At 40.4% G+C, this 27,466-nt stretch overlaps 2 protein-coding genes across 5 annotated transcripts; one reads left to right on the plus strand and one right to left on the minus strand.

Annotated features, from left to right (window-relative positions):
• Window positions 1–407: 407 nt before the first annotated feature.
• LOC119539460 (tripartite motif-containing protein 10-like) lies at window positions 408–26,710 on the minus strand. Of its 4 annotated transcripts, none has more exons than XM_037843056.1 (10): window positions 26,181–26,707; window positions 19,481–19,955; window positions 7,583–7,678; window positions 6,732–6,959; window positions 6,389–6,411; window positions 5,558–5,673; window positions 4,841–4,960; window positions 2,591–2,641; window positions 1,885–1,998; window positions 408–1,457 (listed from the first exon to the last, which is right to left on the minus strand). In XM_037843056.1, exons 2-10 carry the CDS (start codon window positions 19,904–19,906, stop codon window positions 946–948), a joined length of 1,686 nt encoding a protein of 561 aa, XP_037698984.1. In that variant the 5' UTR covers window positions 19,907–19,955; window positions 26,181–26,707; the 3' UTR covers window positions 408–945. The 4 variants fall into 4 exon arrangements, with proteins under 4 accessions (XP_037698984.1, XP_037698983.1, XP_037698986.1 ...); XM_037843055.1 differs by having other exon boundaries at window positions 408–1,460; window positions 26,181–26,703; XM_037843058.1 differs by lacking the exon at window positions 2,591–2,641 and having other exon boundaries at window positions 26,181–26,710.
• Window positions 9,575–12,234, plus strand: LOC119539473 (ubiquitin carboxyl-terminal hydrolase 46). The gene has a single exon (XM_037843081.1). It carries the CDS (start codon window positions 9,776–9,778, stop codon window positions 10,874–10,876), a length of 1,101 nt encoding a protein of 366 aa, XP_037699009.1. The 5' UTR covers window positions 9,575–9,775; the 3' UTR covers window positions 10,877–12,234.
• Window positions 26,711–27,466: the final 756 nt, after the last annotated feature.

A 27,466-nucleotide genomic window follows, 5' to 3' on the forward strand; every position in this document is an offset into this window, starting at 1 on the left:
AAAAAAGCAAATTCCCAAGCCTGCCTCAGAGATACTGTATGCCTTTTTCTGGGAATGCACCAGGAATCTAAATTTTCAATAAGTACCCTAGGTTCTTGTGCACACTAAAGTTTAAGATGGCTGCTTTGGATGGTGAGAAATACAGGGTGGTTGTGGGTTATAAATGGGACATTTAAGAAATGGAACATGCATGCTATGGCTTCACCTGGTGTTCCGGTTTGCTAATGCTGCTGGGATGCAAAACACCAGAAATGGACTGGTTTTTATAAAGGGGGTTTATTTGATTACAGAGTTACAGTCTTAAGGCCATAAAGTGTCCAATGTTAGGCATCAACAGAGTACCTTCACTGGAGAAAGGTTTTCACTGGAAAACCTCTGTTAGCTTGGAAGACACGTGGCTGGTGTCTGCTTGCTCCCAGGTTGCGTTCCAGCTCCACTGTCAGCTCCTGTGCATTCTTCAAAGTGTCCCTCTTGGCTGCGGCAAGCATCTGAGCCAGTGGCTCTTTTTAAAGTACTCCAGTAATTAAATCAAGACGCACCTTGAATGGGAAGGGTCCATATCTTCAAGGAAATTATCCAATCAAACGTTTCACTCACAGTTGACTGAGTCACGTCTCCATGGAAACAATCAAAGGATTCCAACCTAATCAATACTAACACATCTGCCCCCACAAGATTGCATTAAAGAACATGGCTTTTTTTCTGGGGGACATAATATATCCAAACTGGCACACCTGACAATCAGTGGGGCAGATCCAGTTGATACGTGGAGAAATGGACCTCTTGCAATCCTCAAGAATCAGAGAGATGTGATGGCAGGGAGACTGCCATCTCTTCATTGATGGCCAAGATGGGTCTAAAACGATAGGAACCACTGACCCATGCCATTAAAAACCCATTTCTGAGCAGGTTTTCATAAGATGCCATGGGAAAGTCATGCCCATCTCAGGGATACAGAGTCAGTTGTGCCCCTGGACCATAGAGCCCAAAGAATGGGACTATTTTTCCTGTAAAAGAATCTTGAAAAGTAAAAATGGTAGCCTCTTTATCTGCATTAGAAAAGGTCACCTGCCCCTTCCTGAAATCTAAGGTCACCCCTACCTTCTGGGGATTTCCATCCAAGGACAGTTTGTTTTCTGGAATTGTGAGAGCCCAGAACTGCCCCTTGGTGACCCTCAGAGCCCAGATCCCCTCTCTCTGACTGAGGGAGATCCTTCCCTTTCTTCTCACTGATTCTCGAGCTACCCCTAGGATGCAGTCTCCCCAGTATGACAGTTCCACCGTCCAGCTGTGGGTCCCAGAGGAGTAGCCCTCCCGACCCAGCACATAGAGGTTGGTGTCGAATCTCTTGGGATGAGCAGATGGCCCTTGCAGAGAGCCTCTCATAGTCACACGTTTCCCATCCTCTGAGATCAGGAGCTTTGGGTGAGCAGTGTCTGGGTCCAGGACCACTTCTGCTGCTAGAAAAAGAGGATTAGTGCTCCACTGACTGGAAATAGGACAATGAGGTCCTACCCTTGGCTAGACCTTAAGCACATCACTTTAATCTTTTCCTTAGTTTGCTCTTTTGCAAGATGGGAGAATTCATTATTATTATTATTGAATACTATTAACTTTACATAGTGTCTTACAGTTTAAATACACATTTGAGGCTCAGCAACTCCAGGAGGCAAAAAAGGAATGTGTTAACTTCTCTCTTACAGAAGAGGAAGCTGAGTCTCACAAAAGTGGGGTAGTTTGTGTCCAGTCACTTGGCTAGCATGGTTAGAAGTCAGTTCTAATGTAACTGCTGGAGGTCGACCTTACTTTTCCTGTTTTCTGCATTCTCCATGTGAGGGAAAGGGGCTTTCTCTATGTCCCTGTTGTTTAATTTTCTTTACTCACTTTTTGTGGCTGCTGTAACAGAAGCCATTTCTGACTGAGGTGGATAGCTCAACCTATGGTCCACAAAATTTCTAGGCGTCCTTTGGTCTCTCTTTGGGTTGATGGCCATTGCTCCTAAAAGAAATACAAAATCACCATTTCTATTAAAAGAGTTAAGTCTGTTATTTCCCCCACCAGAGAATCTCAGACTTTTCCCACTATGCCATATTAAGCACAGTGCTCCCCCAGCACAGACCTTTGAGGGTCTTTCATTATTTCATTCACAGATATTTACTAATCCTGTGTATATGCCACCAGGAAGGAAATTGGACTGCCTTCATTGAACTCTAAGTTGGTCTCTTAGCTTTATGTAAATATTTTTACCTTGGATAGTTTCCTTGAACATGTTTGTGCACATTCATGAGATGAACGCTGTTTTTGAAATTCATCCCCTTTGCTTACACATAACTCATTATTTATTTTATGACTTCTAATATTCATCACTCCTAATAGTTGGGGTACTCTTTGATATCTAATCTTGATTCTTCATTTTTCCTCAATATAATAACCTTTTTGAAATGGACTTAAAATGAAAACGCTTAACCTTACAGAAAACAGAACCTTTCTGCTACTTGGCACCACCTCTTAAAATATTATAAACTGTAGTTTAAACCTTTATGGTCTTACAGTTAAGCCAGAGCAAGGAATAGAACCGTCTGAGACATACCTGTAGCTTTTGGTGGCCTGAATGTTTGGTTCCAGTTGGGTCCTACATTTTCTATGAGGCAAATAAGCAGATTAGTCTCCAGCCCTTCTTTGTGGTAAATTGGAAAGCACACTGAACTAAGAGTCGACTCCCAGGTATGCATGCATGTTTTACCACTTATTGACCCTATCCTTTAAAAATTCATTTATCCTCATCTATAAACTTGAGAATGATTGTGAAAGTCTTTACTGTTTCTAAATCCTAGCATTTCCTGGTAGTCATGACTTTCTGTAGCTTCATCTACCTTATTTAGCATTATTTTCTTAGGACTGAGCAGAGACGGGTGGTTTTAAGGTTTTGTCAGGCACATACCTTTCAGTAGGACAGTCACCAATTCTTATCTCTAGTCATGTGCTGCAGTAAAATGACCATGACTACAATAACTCAGTTAAAAATGGGCAAAAGACTTGAATAGACCTCTCCAAAGAAAATACAGATGTCCAGGAAGCACGTGAAATCATGTTCAACACCATTAGCCATCAGGGAAATGCAAATCAAAACCACAATGAGAAAGCATTTCACACCCATTAGAATGGCTGCTTTTAAAAAAAAAATTACAAGTGTTGGAGAGGATGTGGAGAAATAGAAACACTCATTCATTGCTGGTGGCAATGTGTAATGGTACAGCCGCTGTGGAAGACAATTTGGCGATTCCTTAGAAAGCTAAGTGCAGAACTCCCATATGACCCAGCAATCCCACTACTAGATACATACCCCAAAGAACTGAAAGCAGGGACTCAAACATATATTTGGATGCCAATGTTCATGGCAGCATTATTCACAATTGCCAAAAGATGGCAGCAACCCAAGTGTCCATCGACCAATGAATGGATAAATAAAATATGATATATTACATACAATGCAATATTATTCAACTGTAAAAGGGAATAAAGTCCTGATACATGTGACATCATAGATGAACCTTAAAGACATGTTGAGTGAAATCAGCCAGACACAAAAGAACGACTATTGTATGATCCCACTGACTTAAAATAATTAGAATAAGCAAACTTAGAATCTAGAATATAGGTTACCAGGAGATGGGGTAGGGATAAGGAATGGGAAGTTAAGGCTTAAAATATACAGGATTCCTTTTGGAATGATGGAAATGTTTAGGTAATGGGTGATGGTGATGGTAGCACAACATTTTGAACATAATTAACAGCACTGAAATATATATATCTGAATGTGATTAAAAGGGGAATTATTAGATTGTATATATGGTAACAGAAAAAAGAATACATGGAACTACATTACACAGTGAATCTCGAGTTAAACCATGGACTATAGTTAATTGTACAATGATAAAAATATGATATCAACAATTTTAACAGATGTTCCACACCACTGCAAGGTGTTAATAGGGTGATATATGGGAATTATGTATTTTATGCATGGTTGTTCTGTAAACCCTCAACTTCTCTAATAAGAACAAAAAATGACCGCTGTGTCCATTCTGCCCCAGAGGGGAAAGACAACTGAGCGGTTCTGGTTGGGGTAAAATTGAGGGCAATGGTCATTTAACTGCAGTCACATGACTGAAAAGACTTGGCCCACTAAAGAGGCCCAATACATTTTTTTTTTAATCTTCATTTTATTGAGATATATTCACATACCACGCAGTCATACAAAACAAATCGTACTTCCAATACATTTTAATTCACTTTCCCTTGATCACATGAAATCATTTGTTCAAAGCAGTTAGATCTTCCTAAAACTTCCAAATATGCTCCTTCTACTTTGACCTTAGTCACATTTATTATACTTAGAAATGTTCCTAGGTCTGATTGTCTCCAGACATTTTTTTGTTCTTCTACCAGACTGGATTTCCACATGGTCTGGTTAGAATATATTGGAGAAGTTATCATGTATTTGGTGAGTTTCAGTGATATGACAGCCTTTTAATTCTCTAATCTCACAGAATATTTAAAAAAAAAAAACCACAACTAGATAATCAAAAGTCACAGAAAATACAGAAGACCCCTTTTTTGCTCCAGAACTATGAGTTATTTTCTATTAGATTCCTAGAATGATTCTCAGGGATCTAGGACCTCAGGAAACTTGTTTTCTCCTAGGTCTGTGGAGAATCCAAGTACCAAGAAACACAAAATGGGGAGGGGGAGGAGCTGTTAAAGAGCTTCCCCTTCCTCTTTATTTATAGGAGGAAGGAAAATGTACTTCCTCTTTTTATAATGCAATGTGTAAACTCACTCTGTTTAGCTTCCACAACAGGCTTCATCTTGGGCTGTCCTGAATGCTTTTTCCTGGTGCTAAAATCACTCCCACTCCCAGATTTCCCTTGGTGTTTCTCCATGCCAACTGACAAGGTGTCTGGAAGAAATAGAGGACTGATTACCATGGAGGGAGAGCTCACTTAGAGAAGGGGCAGAAAATTTTGCCTTGAGCTCGCCTTGCCATTAGATAAACCCATTAAGAGCAACTTCCTGCCCAGTAGACTCATAAAAGTTGACTCATTTTGGTTGTTGTTAGATCTCTCTACTAACAACTGTAAAGTGTGATACAGCAAAAAGCGTAATCTTTCAAATGATGGAAAAGTGGGTTCGAATCCTGACTCTGCCTCCTAACTATGTAACCTTGAACAAATCACATAATTTCTGTAAGCCTCAGTTTTATCATAAATAAAAATAAGGGATAGTAAGTAATGTGAGTATATTGAGAATAATGAAAGCACTGAGCACAATGCTGGCATCCAAGAGGTGCTCAATAATTTATTCCACAAATTTATTGACCTCAAAAACCTCCAGCATTTCTGTGAGTGTAATTCCTGGTATAGAAAATGTTCTTTTCCTTTCTCCAAATAGGCAATTAAAAAAAAAAATAGGGTCACATAATCTAACACTCCTTTATAAATTCTCTCTTAACAGGTAGAGGCAAGAGCAAGGGACCAAGAGCAAGTATACTTCCGACCTCTGAAACGCTTCAGTCTCTCTTGCAGTACATCAGCCTTATTTGTGATTTTGAGGACTCTGTTTTCAAGGGTTGTGGACACAGCTATGGGGGTTGGAATCTGCACCCATTTCCACCTGAGTGAAAGAAAGGACAGTAATTAAGTGGTCCCTGGATACCCTGCTCTCAGAGTCAGAGGTTCCTCAAGCCTGAGGGATAATCACTGTTGTAATATATGAGGGGGCCTTTGATAAATAGCCTCTCTCTTCCCTAATAAGTTGAGAAATAAAGCAGAATAAGGTAGATGGACTATCCAAATACAGTTTCTAAGACCTGTAGCATCTAAATTGAAGGATACAGTTTAGTCTTAGAGCCAAATGGCTTCTTAATCCTGAAACCCAGAATTAGATATACACACCCATCCCATCAAGGATAGTCCTTCCTGGACAAGTTTTTCCGCAATTTACAGCGTGGAGGAACAGAGGGGAATCAGATTTTGTTGCAGGCTTTTTCCCAAGAGGAAGAGGGGAGGTGCTAAGCTAAGGTGCCCAGCTATTTCCCCTAATATACCAGTTATGTAAAGCACTCCATCTTCTCTGGGCTCCATGAATAGAGGGTAGAGACAGGCTGGAAGTGTGCTGAGGGAAAATTCTTCCTGATGGAAACCAGAGGCTGGTATAAGGTGTTTCCCTCTAACAGTCATGCAGTCAGCTCTACCTCTGTGTAGAATAACCTCTTGTCCGAATCAGGCAGTTGGATTACTGTGTGCCAGCAATAACATTTGGGGAAAGGACATTTATGATTCAGTGGTACTGGGGAAATCTGTGATGGATGGATAAAGGGAAATCTTACCTTTTATCTGATTTCTTCACATCCTAAAAAAAAAAAACAGAGACAGCAGAACTCATTTTCCCCATCCTGTGCCCTTTCTGGTTGTTTGTGAAAGTGGCAAGTTCCAAAGGGTAAGGTCTATTTTCTGCTCAAACTTTTAATATTACTCTGTCTTGTCCATATCCTGTGTGAAGCCTTAACAGAGCGCCAAGAAAACATACTTTAAAAAGGGCTTAATGAATATTGAAAAATAGTCTTGGAAGAGTAGGGACTAAGCATCTCTCATGATATCAGTGATGATGATGGTGGAGAAGAAGAGGGGAAGGAAAGGGAAGAGGAATAGATATGGTGCTTTTGTTTTTACCTTAAGGTTCTCCATTCCTGAGTGAGAACTCTCCTCCATCTTATTTATCAGTGTGTCAAGATAGGTTAGTTCCTTGGACACTTTGGTGACATATTCATCTTTTCCACTATTGATTTCCTTCTCCAGTGTCTCCATTTCTGCCAGGAAGAGGTGCTGCTGAGCTTTCAAGAGCTCCCAAGTTTGTCTGTACTCACTCACAACCTGCTGCTTTTTGGCTTGTATCTGGTTCTAGAGAAGTAAAAGGGAAATGATCTGGAACTTGGGGACCTAATGAACATGACCCATCAAGAAATACCAGTAGCTTGTTGGTTAGACTTTGATGGAGTCTTACACTTGTTTCCCAGAATCCACCAGATGGTAGGTAAGTGTATGAAATTTAACATACAAAAAGAGAATTGAACTCTAGGCATTGGCTTCTATGCACCATTCAGAATCCTAGCCTTATGAAACACTGCTTCCTTGGATCTCAATTGTTTTCCCCAGAAGTCTAGAATATATGAACAGATAATTCTGGAGTAGTTATGTGAATGGGGACATTTAGGAGATGGGAATTGAAATAATGAAAATTCTCTGAAAGTTGGACTCCAACTTTCTCTGAAAGTGGGAACTAAAGAATCTTTTGTTATTCTCCAGACCCAGTGGCTGTGATTCCATTTGCAGCCCAAGCAAATGATGTTAGATCTCTCATATTCTCCTTTGTATGGGAACTTATCTGCTCTCCTTTTCTCTCTCTTTATCCTTCCATGACCACTCAGGCTGGAAGAGGGAAGTCATTTCTTCCTCTTGAAAATCAGCCTGCATCCCTTAGCTAGGAGACTCTAATGGAGAGAAGCAAGCCATGATTCACTCACCATTAAGGCCTGTATTGCCTCTTCTCTCATCTGCTGTGTCTTCTTAATCTCCTCTCTCTCTTTCATCAGACTCACCATGCGGCTCTGGATTTGATCCTATAAAAGTGGGACACTGATATTCTTCATGAATCAACAGTTTTAATTTCAACATCTTCATATTTCTAAGGATTCACATCATCCTAAATTAGGTTAATGATGGGTTCAAAAGTAAATCCATAGAAATTCAAAGGGGTTTATGGAGAAAGCGAGGAAGAAATAGGATGTGGGAGTGAATTAAGGACATGATAAGGACTAGGACTAAGTTTAAAATTAGAGTACATTGAAGTTGATATTGGGGATCATTAAGTAGAGAATTCTTCCAGCAAACCTTCCCTGAGTGATTCAGCCTCTCTGTGACCACTTGCTGATTATACTTCCCACCTCCTCTTTTATTCTATTGATTACGTTATTGATGGCCTCTTTTTTTTTTTTTTTTTTTTAATGTTTGTTGTGGTAGCCCCAAACTGGAAACAACTCAAATGTCTGTCAACAGGTGAATGGATAAACAAATGGTGTATATGGTGGAACACTACTCTGCCGTAAAATGGAATGAACTATTGATACATGCTACGCTATAGATAAATCTCAAATAATTACGTTGAGTGAAAAAAGACAGACAAAAAGAGTACACACTGGGCAGAACCTAAGATGGCGGCTAGGTGAGACAGGGCAAAAAAACACCTCCGTGAAAAATACTAGATACAAACCAGAAAGTGACCCAGAACACCACTTCCAGAGTAGCACCAGCCAGACAAGGTCTGCTAAATCCACAGGGAACATGCATTTGGTGAAACCAGGAGTCTGCATTCTGAAATGAGTGAGTGAGTCGGCTGAGAGTCCCTCGGCCATGCTGTGGTGTGGGGAAATGGTGGGTTGGTGTTTGGAGATGGACTAGTTCTTTAAAAAAAAAAAAAAGCCTGGGAGCAGCTGCAGATATACGATGGGAGTGGGCTGGGCTAACGCCTTGGTGTCTGGCGTGGACACCTTCTCACACCCACTGCTGATTGTCTTGGGCCCAGGGGAGCAAAGGGGAGCCAAAAGGAGAAAAAAAATGCACGACTTGCAACCATTTCCCCAGCAGGCAGGGGCATTCCTGCCCGGAGCCGAACCTGCAGCACCGCTCACACGCCACAATATCGGCTGTGGACAGTGGCCTTTAATACACCCATGGCTGATTGTCCTGGAGCTGGGAGGGTGGAGCTGTGCGGAAAGGGGTAAGTTAATGCATCCCATTCAACCATCTTTGAAGTGGGCTGGGAATACCCCTGCACAACCTGGCGTCCCAGGGCTTCCCTGGAGGCCGACGCGCACTTGTGACGTGGCACGGCCCTCCCTCCCTCAGCACAGGTCCTGGAAGAGCACAGCAGGGAAGGGGGAACCACTCGGAAATCCCAAAGAACCTACGCCAATACCAAGGACTTCTGTGTCAGTGGCAGAGAACAGCCTTAAATCCCTGGGAACACCTGGGAGGTCTGATTATTAAAGCTGCCCTTCCTCCCTAACTGCTCAGACACACGCCGCTCATTCAGGGCAGACAGCACCGACAACACACCCAAATTAAGTGCACCAGTTGGACACTACAAGAATCATATCCCCACACACCACAAAGTTGGGGAGAACTGACTTGAGGGGAATAGGTGACACGGATGCCATCTGCTGGTTAGTTAGAGAAAGTGTACGCCACCAAGCTGCAATTCTGACAAATTAAATATCAAGTAAAGCAAATGCCAAGAGGCCAAAAACAACAGAAAATCTTAAAGCATATGATAAAACCAGACGATATGGAGAACCCGAACCCAAACACCCAAATCAGAAGATCAGAAGACACACAGTACTTGGCGCAATTAATCAAAGAACTACAGACAGGCAACGAGAGCATGGCATGGGATATAAAGGACATAAAGAAGACCCTAGAAGAGAATAAAGAAGATATTGCAAGAATAAATAAAAAATAGAAGATCTTATGGAAATTAAAGAAACTGTATGCCAAATTAAAAAGACTCTGGAGAGCCAAACTGAAAGCCGGGCCCCAGGCCGCCTCCCCGCCGCCGCCCCCCCACCCCGCGCCGTCCTCCCTGCGATCGCTCCACCATGGACATTCCCGTTTTCACCTCATAAAGATGGCGGTGCGGGATCGCTGCAACCTTTAGACTAATGACTGTCCGAAACATCGCCTCCATCTGTAATATGGGCACCAATGCCTCTGCTCTGGAAAAAGACATTGGTCCAGAGCAGTTTCCAATCAATGAACACTACTTCGGATTGGTCAATTTTGGAAACACATGCTACTGCAACTCCGTGCTCCAAGCGCTGTACTTCTGCCGGCCGTTCCGTGAGAATGTGTTGGCATACAAGGCCCAGCAAAAAAAGAAGGAAAACTTGCTGACATGCCTGGCAGACCTTTTCCACAGCATTGCCACGCAGAAGAAGAAGGTTGGTGTGATTCCACCAAAGAAGTTCATTTCAAGGCTGAGAAAAGAGAATGATCTCTTTGATAACTACATGCAGCAGGATGCCCACGAATTTCTAAATTATTTGCTAAACACTATTGCAGACATCCTGCAGGAAGAGAAGAAACAGGAAAAACAAAATGGAAAATTAAAAAATGGCAACATGAATGAACCTGCGGAAAATAATAAACCAGAACTCACCTGGGTCCATGAGATTTTTCAGGGAACGCTCACCAATGAAACTCGATGCTTGAACTGTGAAACTGTTAGTAGCAAAGATGAAGATTTTCTTGATCTTTCTGTTGATGTGGAGCAGAATACGTCTATTACCCACTGCCTAAGAGACTTCAGCAACACAGAAACACTGTGTAGTGAACAGAAATATTATTGTGAAACATGCTGCAGCAAACAGGAGGCTCAGAAAAGGATGCGAGTTAAAAAGCTGCCCATGATTTTGGCCCTCCACCTCAAGCGGTTCAAGTACATGGAGCAGCTCCACAGGTACACCAAGCTGTCTTACCGGGTCGTCTTCCCTCTGGAGCTCCGGCTCTTCAACACCTCCAGTGACGCGGTGAACCTGGACCGCATGTATGACCTGGTGGCCGTGGTGGTTCACTGTGGCAGTGGTCCGAATCGTGGGCACTATATCACTATTGTGAAAAGTCATGGTTTCTGGCTTTTGTTTGATGATGACATTGTAGAGAAAATAGATGCTCAAGCTATTGAAGAATTCTATGGCCTGACATCGGATATATCAAAAAATTCAGAATCTGGATATATTTTATTCTATCAGTCAAGAGAATAACTTAAAGAACTTGGAACTAATTCAAGTGGGGAAAAATGTTCAAAGCACCATTACCTGGTTTCTCTGCAGATTTTCTCCTTTCCCAGTGGCCCACCAGTGGCATCACTCCGAGTTGCAATGGTCTGGATGTGTTAGACTCTCTCCCATTTTTTTTTTTTTTACATGCCGCACTACTCTTGGCTTTATTTTAGTGTGAGGTAGAGTTAACTGCAGTCAGATTGTAGTAAGATTTATATGAATAACAGTTGCCGATTTTAGGATTGGGTATATATGCTGTGCCACTCACCGTGTCTGGCTGAATTAGAACATTGTCAATGAAACGTCTACATTTCTATTTTGGGTCTTTGCTAAACTTCATAAATGCCTTCCAGGGGATCCTTCCAATGCATTCCTTTTGACTCGTCCTTGGAAGGAGTGCTACCCATTTTTAGCTTCTCCGCCTCTTTTCTGACAGAAGAACTGGGTAGTTGTTTACCTTCTTGGGCTGCAGCTATAGCTTTAAGTTTGTGCAAGTGAAAAAGCTTAAGAGTCAGTAACCTTGATATTAAAACCATCCTCCATGTGGAACCAGAGTGAAGAGTGGCTGTTCACAGTGGTTAGCACCCGCACTCGTTGTGCATAACTAGCCATTAGAATTTCAGGGGCTACAAAGGTGTGGAGCTCAGGGCAGGCAAAGCCAAGAAGAGGAAGCTTTTGTGGACCGTGAAAAAGTTAACTTTTCTTACCTTTCTACCAAACGAAGTTTCAGGAAAATAGCTATATGCTGTTTGTTTTTAGCGAAACCCTTAAAACCTTTTCTTCTGTAAGGTCCTGTGAGTAGTAGTTATCCTTTTTCTGATACCGCTAGGCTTTTCAAAGTATCTTTCCAATCCTTCTGATGTTTCACAGTCTGTGGTTGCAGAGCTGAGACACCACATTGACTTCATCTGGCGCAACTCTCCTTAGCCAGAAAATACCGACATTATTCTTGTATCAGGAATAATGAAAGCACTGCACCTTTCCAGCCATCCACCGTACAACTGTTAACTTCTTAATATTTTCAGTCTGTTTCCTGAGGCACTGGCAAGTCCCAGGGCTACTACAGAACCTTTCCTAGAGGAAATACTGGAATTAGCTGGTATGAAGGTAGTCATGGGAAGTGTCAGTGAGCAGGTGGGGGAATGAACAAAATGAACAAAATGGTGGTTGTTTCTTTGGCTCAGACTCCTAGGAAGCTTGACAAGGCGGAGCTTTTGGAATAACCTCATCTCACTATAATTACTTTGACTTGTTTTCTTTTTTGTTGTATCTGTATTTATTAGAGCATTTGAGTATTGGTACCTTTTATTAAAAGGGTCAATTTGGTGTTTTGCTGTTAAGCTGGTTTTCGGTTTCCTACAAATATTATGAGTAAAGTTTATTGGCTTCTCTATGGGAAGTCAATGAACTTCCATACACTATAATATACTGTGAACGTATTATTTTGTTACCTAATGAATCAGTGAATAAACATGCAAACTTTTGGCAAATGTGAACTAAAATTGAAATTGAAAATGTTAGTGGCCATTTTGCAACAAGTAAAAGGATAGCACTTTAGATGAAAACTGAATTTCTTATCTTTGAAATACCTTGAACTGCTTATTGCTCATAACTTAAATAAGCATGCCAACACTTCATTTGTTCATGCTTGAGGTGAAATATTTTCACTGGAGAAGACAAAAACATGGTGATCTTTGTGTTATTGTTTTATACAAGTGACAGAAATATACCTTGCCTTGTTTAGAGGCTAATTCATATCTATAAATATTTGTCTTTTTTTCCTCCACTAAACATATGCAGTAATCACTTACCTCAAAGGTAATCCTTTATTCTGTTTTAAAGGAGGAACACTTCCCAATTGAAGCTGATCGATACAGGGACATATTTGTACAATATATAACCATTGACTACAGGTTGCAAAGTATTTTAAAAATGATAGCTGATCTCTAATATATTTGGAACTGATTCATAAGAAAAACTATTAAAATTGTCTTTGAAATGACTCTTGGAACTAATTTGTTAGGAAAAAAGTTTCAGTTGGAAACTCATATAATGGTTAGATGCTAAAAGGTTCAATGCATTTCTTTTTTCTTTGGGGGTATGAATAGTTTTTCCCAGTAACTTAACTGCATTTATTCCTTTTAGTAAGATAGGGTCAGTTAAAATTCAGTATTCATGGATAAATTTTTGAAATGAAAAAGATAAGTATGGAAGATATTGCAGAGACATTAAAATGGTTGTATGATGCAGGAAAAGATTGGAAAGAGATCAAAATACATTTATCCACCAACACTCCTTTAGTTTTTTTAAACTTTAAACTTTTTTAAACTTTGGTAATTTCTGCCCTCTTCCTCTTATATAAATGAAACAAACACTAGGCAGCTACATTTGTTCCCCAGTCATTTCACTTTGTGTAAAGATAATAATAGCATGCAAACAGTTTTGTTTTTTTTTTTCCCCCTAGTTTTAAACCCTCATTTTTAGTGTAAATCAGCGACTGGTGTGGGATCTGTGAGAGCATCCTGAGGTCAACAATAGCACAAAGGCTCAGCAATTTTCTCTCCAAGGGCTGAGCCAGGGCTTCTGTGTGCCATTTCCTGGCAGGAGTGAGTAGGCCTGCTGTATTTCTTTTAACTGCTGGGTATTTTGAAATAAGTTACAGTGTTTTACATTTTCAAAAGAGAGGAAATAAATATTTGCTGTATTGGTTTAGCATCAAGATTATGATACAGTATGTTAAAAAAAGTTATTTGTTTAAAAAAGAAATTGTGGTAAAATGCTGACATCCAGTTCTATTATGTTTTAATACATTTTTCCATTCCAAGCCTATCTGAAGTGGGCTGGGTTGAAGAGAGCCAAGAATAGCACCAGTTGGACATTGGTTTGAATAGGAGGCCAGTTATATTTGGTTTTATGGCCTGGTATATTTTGGACTTAAGATGAAATGGGGAAAAAAATCACAGCAATGGTCCCTATGCATTTATTTTCATGGATACCCTTAATTTCATGGGCATGTCGAACAATGAACTATATTCTAACTGGAGTCTGGGGCTTATTTTAGATATTGGATTGTAGCTTTATTACAGATGGATTTTATCTTTAAACATTGCATTTTGATCAACTTTGTATATTCATGTGTATTAAAACATTGTACACTAAAAAAAAAAAAAAAAAAAAAAAAAAAAAAAAAAAAAAAAAAAAGACTCTGGATACTCATCATACAAGATTAGAGGAAGTTGAACAACAACTCAGCGTCCTTGAGGACCACAGAACAGAAAATGAAAGAACAAAAGAAAGAATGGGGAAAAAATCAAAATGGATCTCGGATATGATAGATAAAATAAAACATCCAAATTTAAGACTCATTGGTGTCCCAGAAGGGGAAGAGAAGGGTAAAGGTCCAGAAAGAGTATTCAAAGAAATTGTTGGGGAAAACTTCCCAAACCTTCTATACAATATAAATACACAAAGCATAAATGCCCAGCGAACTCCAAATAGAATAAATCCAAATAAACCCACTCCAAGACATATTCTGATCAGACTGAAAATACTGAAGAGAAGCAGCAAGTTCTGAAAGCAGCAAGAGAAAAGCAATTCACCACATACAAAGGAAACAACATAAGACTAAGTAGTGACTACTCGGTGGCCACCATGGAGGCGAGAAGGCAGTGGCATGACATATTTAAAATTCTGAGAGAGAAAAATTTCCAGCCAAGAATACTTTATCCAGCAAAACTCTCCTTCAGATTTGAGGGAGAGCTTAAATTTTACACAGACAAACAAATGCTGAGAGATTTTGCTAATAAAAGACCTGTCCTACTTCAGATACTAAAGGGAGCCCTACCGACAGAGAAAAAAAGAAAGGACAGATATAGAGAATTTTAACAGACATATATAGAATATTACATCCCAGGTCACTGGGCCACACATTCTTCTCTAGTGATCATGGATCTTTCTCCAGAATGGACCATATGCTGGGACATAAAAACAAGCCCCAATAGAATAAAAAAAAAAATGAATTTGTTCAAAGCACATTCTCTGACCACAATGGAATACAAATAGATGTCAATAACCATCAGAGACTTGGAGAATTCACAAACACCTGGAGGATAAAAATGAGGGGGAGATGAAAACATTCCCGGATAATCGAAAGCCAAGGGACTTCATCACCAGTAATCAGTCCTATAAGAAATGCTAAAGGGAGTTGAGCAGGCTGAAAGGAAGGGACACTAAACAATTGACTGAAACTACATGAAGAAATAAAGATTTCCAGTAAAGATCACATGGTAAATATAAATACCAATACTACTGTATTTTTGATTTGTGACTCCACTATTTACTTCCTACAGGATCTAAAATACATGAACTGTAATGATAAATCAGTGATTTTGGACTCAATGTAAAATATGTAATTTTTGACAAGAACTACATAAAGGTGGGGGAATGATGGAGTATAGGAACATAGTTTATGTGTCATATGGAAGTTAAGTTGGTATCGAAGAAAAACAAGATGTTAAATTTAAGTCCCATGGTAAACACAAAGAAAGTATCAGAGAATATGACCATAGAGATGAAAAGTAAGTAGGGGTTCCAAGAAGTGGGGGAAGGGGCAGTGGGGAGTTAAGAAATGAGAGTAGGGTTTTGTGAAAGAAGGGAGCCGATTCCATCTCTGTGTTCATGCAAAAGAAAGTTTATTTGACTTATTCCTACAGGTTTTTATAGCATACAAGGTAGTCTCCTACGTGACTGTTTTCAGGTATTTCGGGGAGGGTGCATTTTTTCTAAAGCCATAAGGTGTGATTGCATGTCTTTGATCTCAAGGGACAATGTCTTTGGGGCTAGACGGGAGACAGCAGGGGTAGGGGACAGGAGCACTGAAGGAGCCCTGTGACTTGACCCTTATCTAAATTGCTGCCTGCCTTCAGGCATGCAAAGATTTGGCCTTCTCCCAGCCTGGTGCCCGCCTTCAGGCTTCCAAAGCTTAGGAAGATAGGAAGCCTATCAAGCCAGGGAATCTTCCGTGTCTCCACAGGGTTTCTGTTTGGGGTGAAGGGTAACTTCTAGAAATGGATGGTGGGAAGGTGATAGCGTTGCAACATTCTAAATGTGATTAATCCCACTAATGGAATGCTAGGGACGGGGTGGAATGGGAAGATTTAGGTTATATATATGTTTCCATAATTGGGAAAAAAAAAAAAAGTCTAAATAGATGACAATTAAATGCCAAGGATGATCCTGGATGGGATCTGAGGATGGAGGAGAGGAGGCTCAAAGGGATACAGATGGGACACAGGAAAAAAAAAAAAAGGAAATATAGAATGTAAGCTTTATATCAGTGTTGAATTTCTTGAACTTCTTAGCTGCGCTTAATGAGATTGCATAAAAGAATGTTCTTGTCCATGGAAAAGGTATATGTGAATTATATTGTATGTTCAAGGATGTGTGCAGCTAGCTCTCATATGTTCAGAGGACAGAGCAATAGATGATGGATGATAGATAGGGAGGGAGGGAGGCAGGGAGAGAGGGAGGGAAAGAGACGGTGGTGTGACAGGATCTTAAAGATGATGGATGGGGGATTGGGGGAGGGGGATTGGGGTATGATGAAGTTCTATGTATGGGGTTTGTACTGTTTTTGCAACTGTTCCTGTAAGATTGAATTTATTTCAAAATAAAATTTATTAAAAAAAAAGTACACACTGAATGATTCCATTTATATAAAATGTAGATAATGCAAAGTAATAAATAGTGACAGAATAGATCAGGGGTGGCCTGGGGAGGGTTAGGAGGGATGAATTAGAAGGGCATGAGGAAATTTCAGGGAATATAGTTACCCCTTCCACATTGCGACTTACCCCATCACGGTTTCAATGTATTGTGGGTCGGCATAATTATGAAATTAAATGGGAACTTTGGGACAGTTTTGCAGAAGCTGCAGACAACATGTGAAGACCAGCAGACAACACAGAAAATGTTTAGAAACTCAAAAATGCATAAAATGTATATTTTTTCCAAAAAGTTTTCCAAGGCTAAAGGCAACTTTAATTCTCTTTGCAAATTGGTCCTGCTTTGGCCAGTGGTCTCCTTCAGGACTTATCCCTCCTATCAATCAGAGCAGCCTGAGGCAAATGGGAAGTGCAGGGTCCTCTGTCTTATCTGAGCCTGCATTATTCACGGCCTGGAAGCCTGCTGCTTCTCCTGGGCCTGTGCTCCCTAGAGGACCCAGGGATTCCCATTTACAGTCCACAGGAGTTTGAGTGAACGCCTCCTCTACTCCCTTTGGAACAGACCTCTCCTCATCCTGGTTCTTGTGGGTGACATCATGCAGGTAGTCCTTTACCCCAGGGTGTTTCAACTTAACTGTTTCTCACACTTTCCCAGCTGTCTGCAAGTGATTCATTTCCCTCAAGGCAAACTCTGGGAGGGCCAAAATATTCTACATGGATTTTCCAGATCTCAGGGGCTCTGCACCCCTAACCCTCGCGATGTGAAAGGTATAACTGTATTTACCATCTTGATTATGGTGGTGGTTTCATGGGTGTATGCAGATGACAAAACTTAACATAATTAGGTATTTTGTAGCTGTTTCCCAAGAACTTAACCTTTGAATTTTAACACCCTTCCCTACCAATGTCCTTTCTTTTTTTAAAAATGGAATTTTATTGAGATATATTCACATACCATATAATCCATCCTAAGTATACCGTCAGTGGCTCACAGAATCATCATATAATTGTGCATTCATCACTACAATCAATTTTAGAACATTTTCATTGCTCCAAAATAAAGAAAATAAATAAAAAAGAACAGGCCAAACATCCCATACCCCTTATCCCCACTAATGGCCTCTTTATTCAGAAAATAAAGTAATATTAAAGATGGAATCCAGAGCCTGAGTCCTGGCATGTCTGGTGCGCTGCAGAGTGAAAGACTGGATGAAGAGTGAGGTGGCAGTTTTACGGTAGAAGGAAGAAGAAAGTCAAGCGTTAACAGTGTAGGGAAGAAACTGTAAGGAAAATGGAGGTTTATAAGTCAAAGGCAATATCCCCTGGGGTTTCCAGGCACTTGAAGATAGTTCAAGAGGTTGGGAACAGAGTATTATTGTTAGAAGAAAAATGGAGGAGCCATTTTGTCTAGGGTGCCAGTACAAGTCCCAAAATAAGTAGAGACTGATTAAGATTTTGTTTTAGGAAAATAGCTTTTTGCCCACTTTTTATCAATTAGTAGACACTTTTTATTTGTTTGAATCTAACCAGTATAGTGCCCCTTCCCTCAGAAAGTCCCCATTCACCGTCCACTATGGTTCAAGTGAGATCATCCACCTCCTTAACAATCCCCCAAACAGCTCCATCTCCATCTCCAGCTGCCATTAGTCTAGGATGAGCATAACTAGGTGTGGTATCATCAGAGTTGTTCACCAAATATTTTTGTTTCTCCTCTTTCTAGGCACATGGTAGTCTTATACTTCTGGTTTTGGTGGTGTGGGGATGGGGAAGGGGTACCATGTTAGTGCTGCCCAGTGAGTTGTTAGAGATGTTGTATAGTTCTGGGCTGGGCATTTAACTGCTGATGCAGGATCCTGCAGGTCTCTGTTTTCCCATAGCATGGCAATAACCAGTGATCAAAATGGTGGCAATTCTGTGAGCCTGGGTCTCCAAGAGACTGCAATGAACAGACCCTCCCTTACTAACCTGCAATAGACAGGTACATGAGAAACAAATCTTTTTTGTTTAAGCTGAGATGTGGAGTTGTTTGTTAATGCAATGTAACTATAACCTAGCCTATCCGGATACACTGATAGACTAGGGTGTTTGATTCCTAGATCAGCTCCTAAACCTAGACTAGCTAATCAAAGTTCTTTCCTGGGATTTTCTATTTTGCTACCAGAAAGACTGACTCTCAGTCTTTCTTTGTTGGCAAAGATGAGAGGTATGAACCTAGAAATGGCTATGTTTATGGCTTGTACTGGAAAGATTGAAAAAATGGATCCAATGCAGAAAAAAGAGGAAGTAAGAGATCAGAGTCATAGTTACATTCAAGCCCCTGGTTTAGTTATATCTGAGGTTCAATTGCAGCCCTGCTTTCCCTTTGGTTTGTTAAATAGGACAGTACATCCCCACTTTGACAAGCTTGAGTTGGATTTTTCCATTTTCAGCCAAGAAAGACTCAATTAATATACCCAGGTTTCATTTTTTTAGAAATAGCATAGTGCTTTTATTTGCCCAGGTAGTACAGCCCACTTCAAAGTCCTATCTGTCCAGGATTTTGTTGCTATTTTCAACTTTGTATTCAACGATATTTCCTTTACACTCAGAAATCTCAAGGGGATTTCTGAAAGCAACACTGAAGTTTCTTTCTCCTGCAGGTAGAGAAATTTTGATGCCTTTTAGTCCCTGAGAATTTTAGAAGTGAAGTAGAATGTATCAGCGAATAATTTTTAACAATATAACACAGAATTGAAAGAGAAGCTATTGTTGCATTAAGAATTGTGTTATAGTTAATTTTTCTGTAATAGTGCTGAAGCCAATAATAAAGCCACCCAAAGGTTTATCCCCATGTTAGACAAGACAGCAAAAGGGTGTTACCTACCTTGTAAGATCTAGCATCTTTCCCCTGCTGTAGCACTGAGTGGCGTCTGTGCTGTATGAGGTCTTTGCAAACCACACACAGGAATTGCTGGTCCTCCTGGCAGTAGAAAAAGGCCCTTTCTCTGTGCCGCTCACAGAACCAGACTTCTTGGGCTGTGTTCTCACTCTTGTCCTCAAACGTTAGGAGGCTGGAGACCAAGCTGGCCAATATCCAGTTGGGTCTGATGTCCTCCTCTTGAAATGACTTCTCGCAGAATGGGCAGGACATGGCTGCCTTGGTGGATTTAAAAGTGACACAGTACTTGGTGATGCAGGCCAGGCAGAAGCTGTGGCCACAAAGGATGCTCACAGGGTCCTTCATGTATTCCAGGCATATACTGCAGGTCACCTCTTCCAGGAGGTCCCCAATCATGGGCCCAGTTGCCATGATTGCTGTCCAAGATGGCTTCAGTAATTCCTTCTTAACTAACTTTAGACTGTGTGACAGGAGGAAGATGTGGTTAGAAATTCAGAAAGGAATTGAGATGGAAATAGCAGTCATTGAAGATGGAAAGAGATGTGTATGCCACTAGTGCTGGGCTGCTCCAAAAGCCTCCTAACTGATCCCCATCCATGTTTTTTTAATCCCCTCCATTCTCTTCTCCATTCTGTAGCCAAATTTGAGACTTTCTCAAAGTTGAAGTCTCCTCTTCTCTGTTTACAGTGCCAGACTAAGGAGGGCTTACGAGGTCTGGCCTGTAACATCAGCCTCGTCTCTCCCACCTTGTTTCCCTCCCGCTATAAGAGCAAGCATTGGTTGAGCATCAACTATATGCCAGGTACTCTTCTAAACACTTCACATGAATCAAACAATCCTCACAACATCCCTAAAGCATCACCCATTTTCATAAGGGGTCAACTTGTCTGGGGTTATAGAATTAAGTGGGTGGCAGAATAAATACTCAAATTTAGGTGGTCTAAATCTAGGTCTGCACTCTTTTTTTTAATGTTCAGTGTAGCTTTATTTGCAATAGCTAAAACCTGGAAATTACCCAAAAATGCATCAATAGATGAATGGCAAATAAACCAGGGCACATCCACACAGTGGACTACTCAGCAATGAAGAGAAACAAACCACTGACACACAACAAAATAATTGTGCTGAGCGAAAGAAGCCTGACAAAAAGAATATATACTGCATGTATGATTCCATTTATACAAAATTCTAGAAAAATGCTGTATGATTCCATTTATACAAACTCTGGAAAATGCAAACAAGATCAGTAATTCTCTAGGGATGAATGGACGGTGGAGTAGGGGTGAGAGGGATTACAAGGGAGCATGGGGAAACGTTTGGGGGTGATAGATTCCTCACCATCTTGATTGTGGTAATGGTTTCACTGATGTATATACATGTCAGAACTTACCAAATTGTACACTTTAAATAGCTACAGATTATATGCCATTTAAACCTCAAGAAAATTTAAAAAAAATCAAAACCAAAGAAGACCACTAGCTATAATGAGGGAAATTGTAAGGAATAGTGGTGGAAGGGAGGGCATGAACAGATTTAGGGTGGATAGTTAATCTATTATAAAAGCCCAGGAGGGAGATGGTGATAACTTAGAAGAGAGTGAAAAACAATGGAGATGGCGAGAAGTAGAAGGATTCAAAGATTTTTAGGAGTTAAAATTGAAATGACTGGTGATGGATGGGGAGTGGAGTGACAGAGTGTGAGGGCTAAAGGATGGTGTCTCGGTTTTTGGACTCCCTACCATGTGCCATTTAGTGAGACGGGAAATGCTGAAGGAAGCCCTTATCTCTCTCACCTCCATCCCTTACTCCCCATCACCACTTCCCTGCTTCAGACCTTACCATTTCTTGGCTACATTAGGGCACCAGCTTCTACTTTTATCTTCCCAGATTGAGACTCACTTGCCCTCTCTAATTCATCTTTCATGTTAGGGATCAGAATAATCTTCCCCAAAGTCCATTTCCTTCTCCTGAACTCCTTCCCATAACACCCTATTTCCCTCAGGATGAGTCCAAGCTCCTGATTCTGGCACTTGTGAGGCCTTCCCTGTTTTGGCCCCTAGCATCTTCTGCCGCCTTCTTACCCTGCTGACTAACACCTGGACTTGGCTTTGAAGGATATATGAAATTGCTTGTACCTTCTTTGAATGTGTCCCACCTTCTTGCTTGTGCATAGGTTGACTCCTTTGCCTTGAACTCCTTTTTGGAGTGTTACCTAATGCCCAAGCTTTGGGTAGGTGCCTCCTAGAAGCTTTTTGAGCACTTTGTACTTCTTTTTTATCAGAGCACATATTACCCTAGCTGGTATTTGCCAGCAGCTCTGATTTTGTCCCCGCCCTGAGGGTCTTTCTCTTGAATATCCGTGGAGGCCATCTTTCATCTGTCTCTAAGACCTGGGGTCTTTTTCCTCCTCCTGGACCCCTCCCAGGAATCTGAGTCCTGTCCAGCCTCAAGTGTGGTATCAGGCACATAGCAGGTGCCTGAGGGATATCTGTGGAATGTATAATGACCTCAGCCTTGGCCTTGGGGTTTGCTTCCTATAAGCAATGTGGCCAGTGCTGGTCAGCTATTCGGTTGCTGACTTAGCCTGACTTCCCTGTCCCTGTGCTCTACCCACCCGTGGGGAAACTCCCTACTTCATCCTGTAGAATAATGGCTCAGCTGAATGTGAGATTTCAAAAGCTTTGGACATTAGGTGATGGTGTCACTGGTATCACCAAAGCCTGTTGCTCACCATTTGCCCCACCTCTGTAGGCACTTCCTGGATACCCCCCGCCTTTCATTCCTTTCCTTGTGCCTCACCTAGTGCTATTCATTCCTTCCGCACACAGTCTTGGGTACCTATGGCGTCAGATGTTACGTGTGGCATCTCCTACCTGACTGAAGATTGACCTCGCACCTGTCTCCCACCTCCCCCAGGCATTCTTCTCTGTAACTCCTTGGAAGCACATCAAGCTTTAACTGCTATAACTTTGAAAACTATTCATCCCAAGCACATGTCATATTTTTAAAAGACAGTTTTATTGAGATATATTCACATACCATGCAATCCATCCAAGTGTACAATCAATGGCTTTTAGAATAATCACAGAGGTGTGCATTCATCACACAACCAATTTTAGAACATTTTCATTACTCCAAAAAGAAAAACTCTATACCCATTAGCAGTCACCTCTCAATCCCTCTATCCTTTCCCAGCCCTACATAACCACCAAAATAATTGTTTCTATAGATTTATTTATATTTAATTTTTAAAAAATGGAATCATACCATATGTAGTACTCTGTGTATGGTTTCTTTTACCCAGCATAATTTATTATTATTGTTGTTATTATTTTAATTAGAAAAGGTGTAGGTTTACATAAAAGTCATGTAAAAAACTATAACATTCCCATATACCCTCTATTGTTGACACTTCGCATTGGTGTGGTACCTTTGTAACAACTGACTTTAAAAATTATTAAATCTGTTATCTATAGTCCAAGGTTTTCATTAGGTATATTTTTTCCCACATACTACCCTATTACTAACACCTTATAATGGTGACATACATTTCTTATAGTTCATGAAAGAACATTGTTATACTTGTACTTTGGTCTGCACTCTTAACCACCATGCTATGGCTGCCTCTACCTTCCCTGAGGACCCACTGTACTTTCTAATAACCTGGACTTCTCACCAGCTGTTCTATCTATCTGAAACACCCTCCTCCTCCCTCAACTGTTGTTCATCCTCAGAGCTCAGTTGATAAGTCACCTCACAGGAGGACATCCTGAATCTGCTCCCAGACTAGGGTAGGTGCCCTTGTTTTACTATCCAAATGCCTGTCTTTCCAGCTAGACTATTTAGTATATAAAGATATTGAGTATGTTTGACTTGTTCATTGTTACATTCCCAGTGCTGGTGTGCTCAATGAATACAATTTGAGTTATAAAATTAATAAAGCTCCCTCAAAAGTCCTTAGGGAGGACTTCTTGTTTCTGGTAATGGCAGGGTAGGACATTCAGGCCAACCCTCCTGCTTTTTTTTAAAAAAAAAAACAGCCCTTTTTTTAAAAAATGCAATATACCTTGCTTATGACTATAGAGATTTCACATATTTGAAGGGCTATTTGTAAAGAATTATACTTATTCTGTGTGACTGTAGAGATCAGAACTTGACCATTTCTGTAGAAGCTTCAGGGAGATGGAATTGGGCTCATCATAAGGATTTTCTTTTAATTAGACTTAATGGAATGGGCTGACTTAGTTGGTAGTGTATTCTCCATCACTAAAGGGATTCATCATGTATTTTTAAGATTGCATAGAGAATTTTGATGTTGCAAGGGGTTCAACCACCTGATCTTCCTTACTAAGGTCACCATTGTAGACAGAGCACTGGGCCAGTGTCAGACAACCTGGGTACTACTAGCTATATGATCTTGGGCTAGGTACTTCTGAGTCTCATTCTTAATATCTTTTAGTTAAGCTGGGATAATAATACCTGACCTGCTTCCCAGAGTTATGAATGGATTAAATTAGGTAATACATGTAAATCCTTTTGTGGTGGTTTGAAGCTATATGTACCCCAGAAAAACATGTTCTTAAATTTAATCCATTCCTGTGGGCATATGCCCACTGTAAGTAGGACCTTTTGATGAGGTTACTTCAGTTAAGATGTGACCCACCTCAATCAGGATGGGGTCTTAATTCTATTACTGGGGTCCTTTATAAGTGAATGAAATTCAGACAGACAGAGAAAGTCACAGAGGGAGCAGCCAGAAGCTGAACATCAACAGAACCCCAAAGAGAAGGAAAAGACCAGGAGGCAGTGCCATGTGCCTTGCCATGTAACAAACTAAGGACCAAGGATCACCAACAGCCAGCCCCAGAACACCACAGTCTTAAGTGAGAAAGCATTGCCTTGATGATGTCTTGATTTGGACTTTCTCTTAGCCTCAAAACTGTGAGCAAATAAATTCCCATTGTTTAAGCTGACCCATTTCATGGTGTTTGCTTGAGCAGCCCAGAAAACTAAAACCCTTGTTTTTTGTTTTTTCACTTTTTTTCATTTTGATTTTTCTTTACATTATAAAAGCCCAAGGTCAACTTTTTCCTTCTCCCAATGTTGTGGATTGTGCAAAATTATAACAGCAGCAACTAATGAATTTTTAAAATGAAAAAGAAAAAACTCACCTGAAACCCCACTATCTAATGCAATAATTGTACTAGCATGACCAAGGATGGCTTTGGGGACTAGCACATGAAACCATCTCAGTTAACAGCTCATGAAGCCCCACCAGTCCCATGAGCCTTTTGCAACCCCCAAGTAGCTCCAGGTGATATAATAAGAGTAGTAATGGTTGTTTTGGAGGGTTAGAGGGAAAGCTAAAGTGGAAGTTGTTTTGGGGTGAGAGAAAAATGAATAGAAATTGTTTTGTCTCCTTTCTCAACCCTGCTAATATTCACTGTTCTCACTCCGCCCCTATCTTCCCATATCCTTAAGTGCTATGCATAGATATGTGGTTGAGATCCATGTCAGATCCTGTTTGCCCTTTTCCCCTCCACAAATCAATACGAAGAGAATTTGTCCCAAACACAATACATGGTGAAGAAGGAAGGAAGTGTGTGCAGGAGCCTGTGTTTTCCTGAGATCTACCTGCTGCAACATGGAACATTTCGCCTGGAGGAGATGGAGAGAACCCAGAAAAGAGAAAAGAAATAATAGTTTTACCCATTCCGAAGTTAAAACTGTTACCAGACTAAGGCGGTGTATTCTTTTGCCTGATGTGCTCAAATGACCAATTCCTGAGACATTGAGATTTCAAAGAGAGAAAGAGTTTTATTGCTAGGCGTGAAGCAGGAGAACAGATGGCATATCAGTCCGAATCTGTCTCCCTGAACAGCAGAAATTTTGATAGTTTTATAGCATCAAAAGATGGTCAGGTTTTAGGATAATGAGTGCAATGGCCCCAGACATAATTAGAAATGATCTAATTGTTGAGCATACACAGATTGATTACATGCTTAGTCACAGAGTATGTAAGAAAATGACATCCTGAATATGATAATGGGTGTGATTTTTAGTATTTTAATGAGATATAGGTGACTTGAAGGTTAAAGTCTAAGCTACTGCCCATGTCGGGTGGGCCCATTTTGGTTAGATCCAGCTTTGGTTATCAAGATAACTTTGGACTTGGGGTGGGTTAGTTCTGGGCTGACCCAAGACCCTTCATTAGGGGCTGTCTTTAGTGATCATAAGACTAAAGTAAAAAAAAACTGGATAAATGGGTACAAGTGAAGGTTAGTCACATGGTTTTTATAATTGCAAGGGCACAAGATAAAGACTATAGAATCATTGTCAGAGATCAAGACAGCTGGATTACAGTTCAGGTTGGGTATTTCCTTCTGTCTAATATAAAAGAAAGTAAAAAGGAATATCTTTATAATGATTCAGTAATTATCATCAGTCCTAACTTCCGGTTACAAAAGCATTCCCCCAAGTAACTGAAATAGACATTGTTTCATTTTGCCTCTCCGTTCCTAGCATTTTGGACAAAGGTTCTGCCAAGGAGTTTATGTTAACCCCAGAAGTGTCCTCCTCCACAAGGGCCACTTGCCTCCTGAACCAAGCTTGCGTCCAGTTCAGCTAGGGCAGACACTCCTCTGATCCCCAGCCTGCTTGACTCTTTCCCTCCCCATCCTCCTCACCTCCTTCAGCAGAGCGAGGACAGCAGTAGAAGGAGTAGATTCTGGCCAGGACTATAGGGAGAGCTCCGTTGTGGGAATGGATGTACATTCTCTGACTCCTCTTGGGGAGAATGCTCTGCTTTCACTTTCGTTTTTTCTTTTAGAGCCCGTCCAGACTATTCTGCCTAAAGAATAAAGTTTTCCCAGTAGACAACCAGGAAGTGATTTCTTTGCCTTTTCCCTGACTTGCTAGTTCTATTGCCTGTAATATGGCTGAGTCATTCCCTCAATAGATCAGTCACCTTCCCTTACTTGCCTCCGGGCAATTCAAGCTGCTTAGAGAGCTTGATGTTTTTATGATCTCTGCTTCCTCAACAACAGAGCTAATGGTGGCAATCAAAGCAAACAAAGGTTTTGGCTTCATGAATAAATAGAAGAACAAGTACAATTATGCATGCTTCTGAGTGTTGTCCCCTGATGGTGATCCCATTTGGAGAAGCCAGCAGAGTCCAAAACAGGGACGAGTAAGCATGAGAACGTCACAAAACGTCTGCTATTAAATTCCTCTGTGTGCTTATCCTTTCTGTTTCTAAATGGCTTAGCTAAGATAACAAGAGTCTGTTTGGATTACAAACTTAGACTCTTTCAACTCTTTGAATTGTCCTGGGTGTCTATTTTGTCATCTCCATTTATTTATTATGTTGAGACATTCATTTAATCAACATTGAATGTGTAATTCACTGGAAACAAACTATATGTTGACAACCAGTATGGTAATCTAAATTAATATAGAAATCAAAACTTTTAACTTGTGTTCTTTCTGTTCTCTAAGCTCTCTATTATAAAACCACTTGCTAAGTGATATGTTTTAGTGTAAATTGTTTGTCAAATTATTATAATTTCTAAATTATTTGTTGACTTTTAGAAAGTTTTGGTGTGGCGTTTTTTAATGTAGCTGTCATTAGCTAAGTGATGTGCTTATGTGAGCCATGATTTAAGAAGGGAGTCACATAAAAAGCGTCCAATGGTTTCCCCAATAATTTGTGTTTAATGTAACATTCTCTATAACATCAACTATATTGATCATGGTGCTAACATCTTTCTCACTTTAGCAATTACATTAAAGGTTTTAGTCCTTGTAATACTGTCTGAGATTCTTATATAGTTAATATCTCTGTTGTTCACTAAGCCACAAAAAATGTCAAATTTAATTAGAAGGCTTGTTTTATTAATTAATTTAAATTTGTTAATTTTATTAAATCTATGGAGATTGATATTCAGGGCTGATTAAATTAAAAAGCTTAAAA

Source organism: Choloepus didactylus, chromosome 7 (genome assembly GCF_015220235.1).
Source record: "Choloepus didactylus isolate mChoDid1 chromosome 7, mChoDid1.pri, whole genome shotgun sequence".
Taxonomy (NCBI): Eukaryota; Metazoa; Chordata; class Mammalia; order Pilosa; family Megalonychidae; genus Choloepus; species Choloepus didactylus.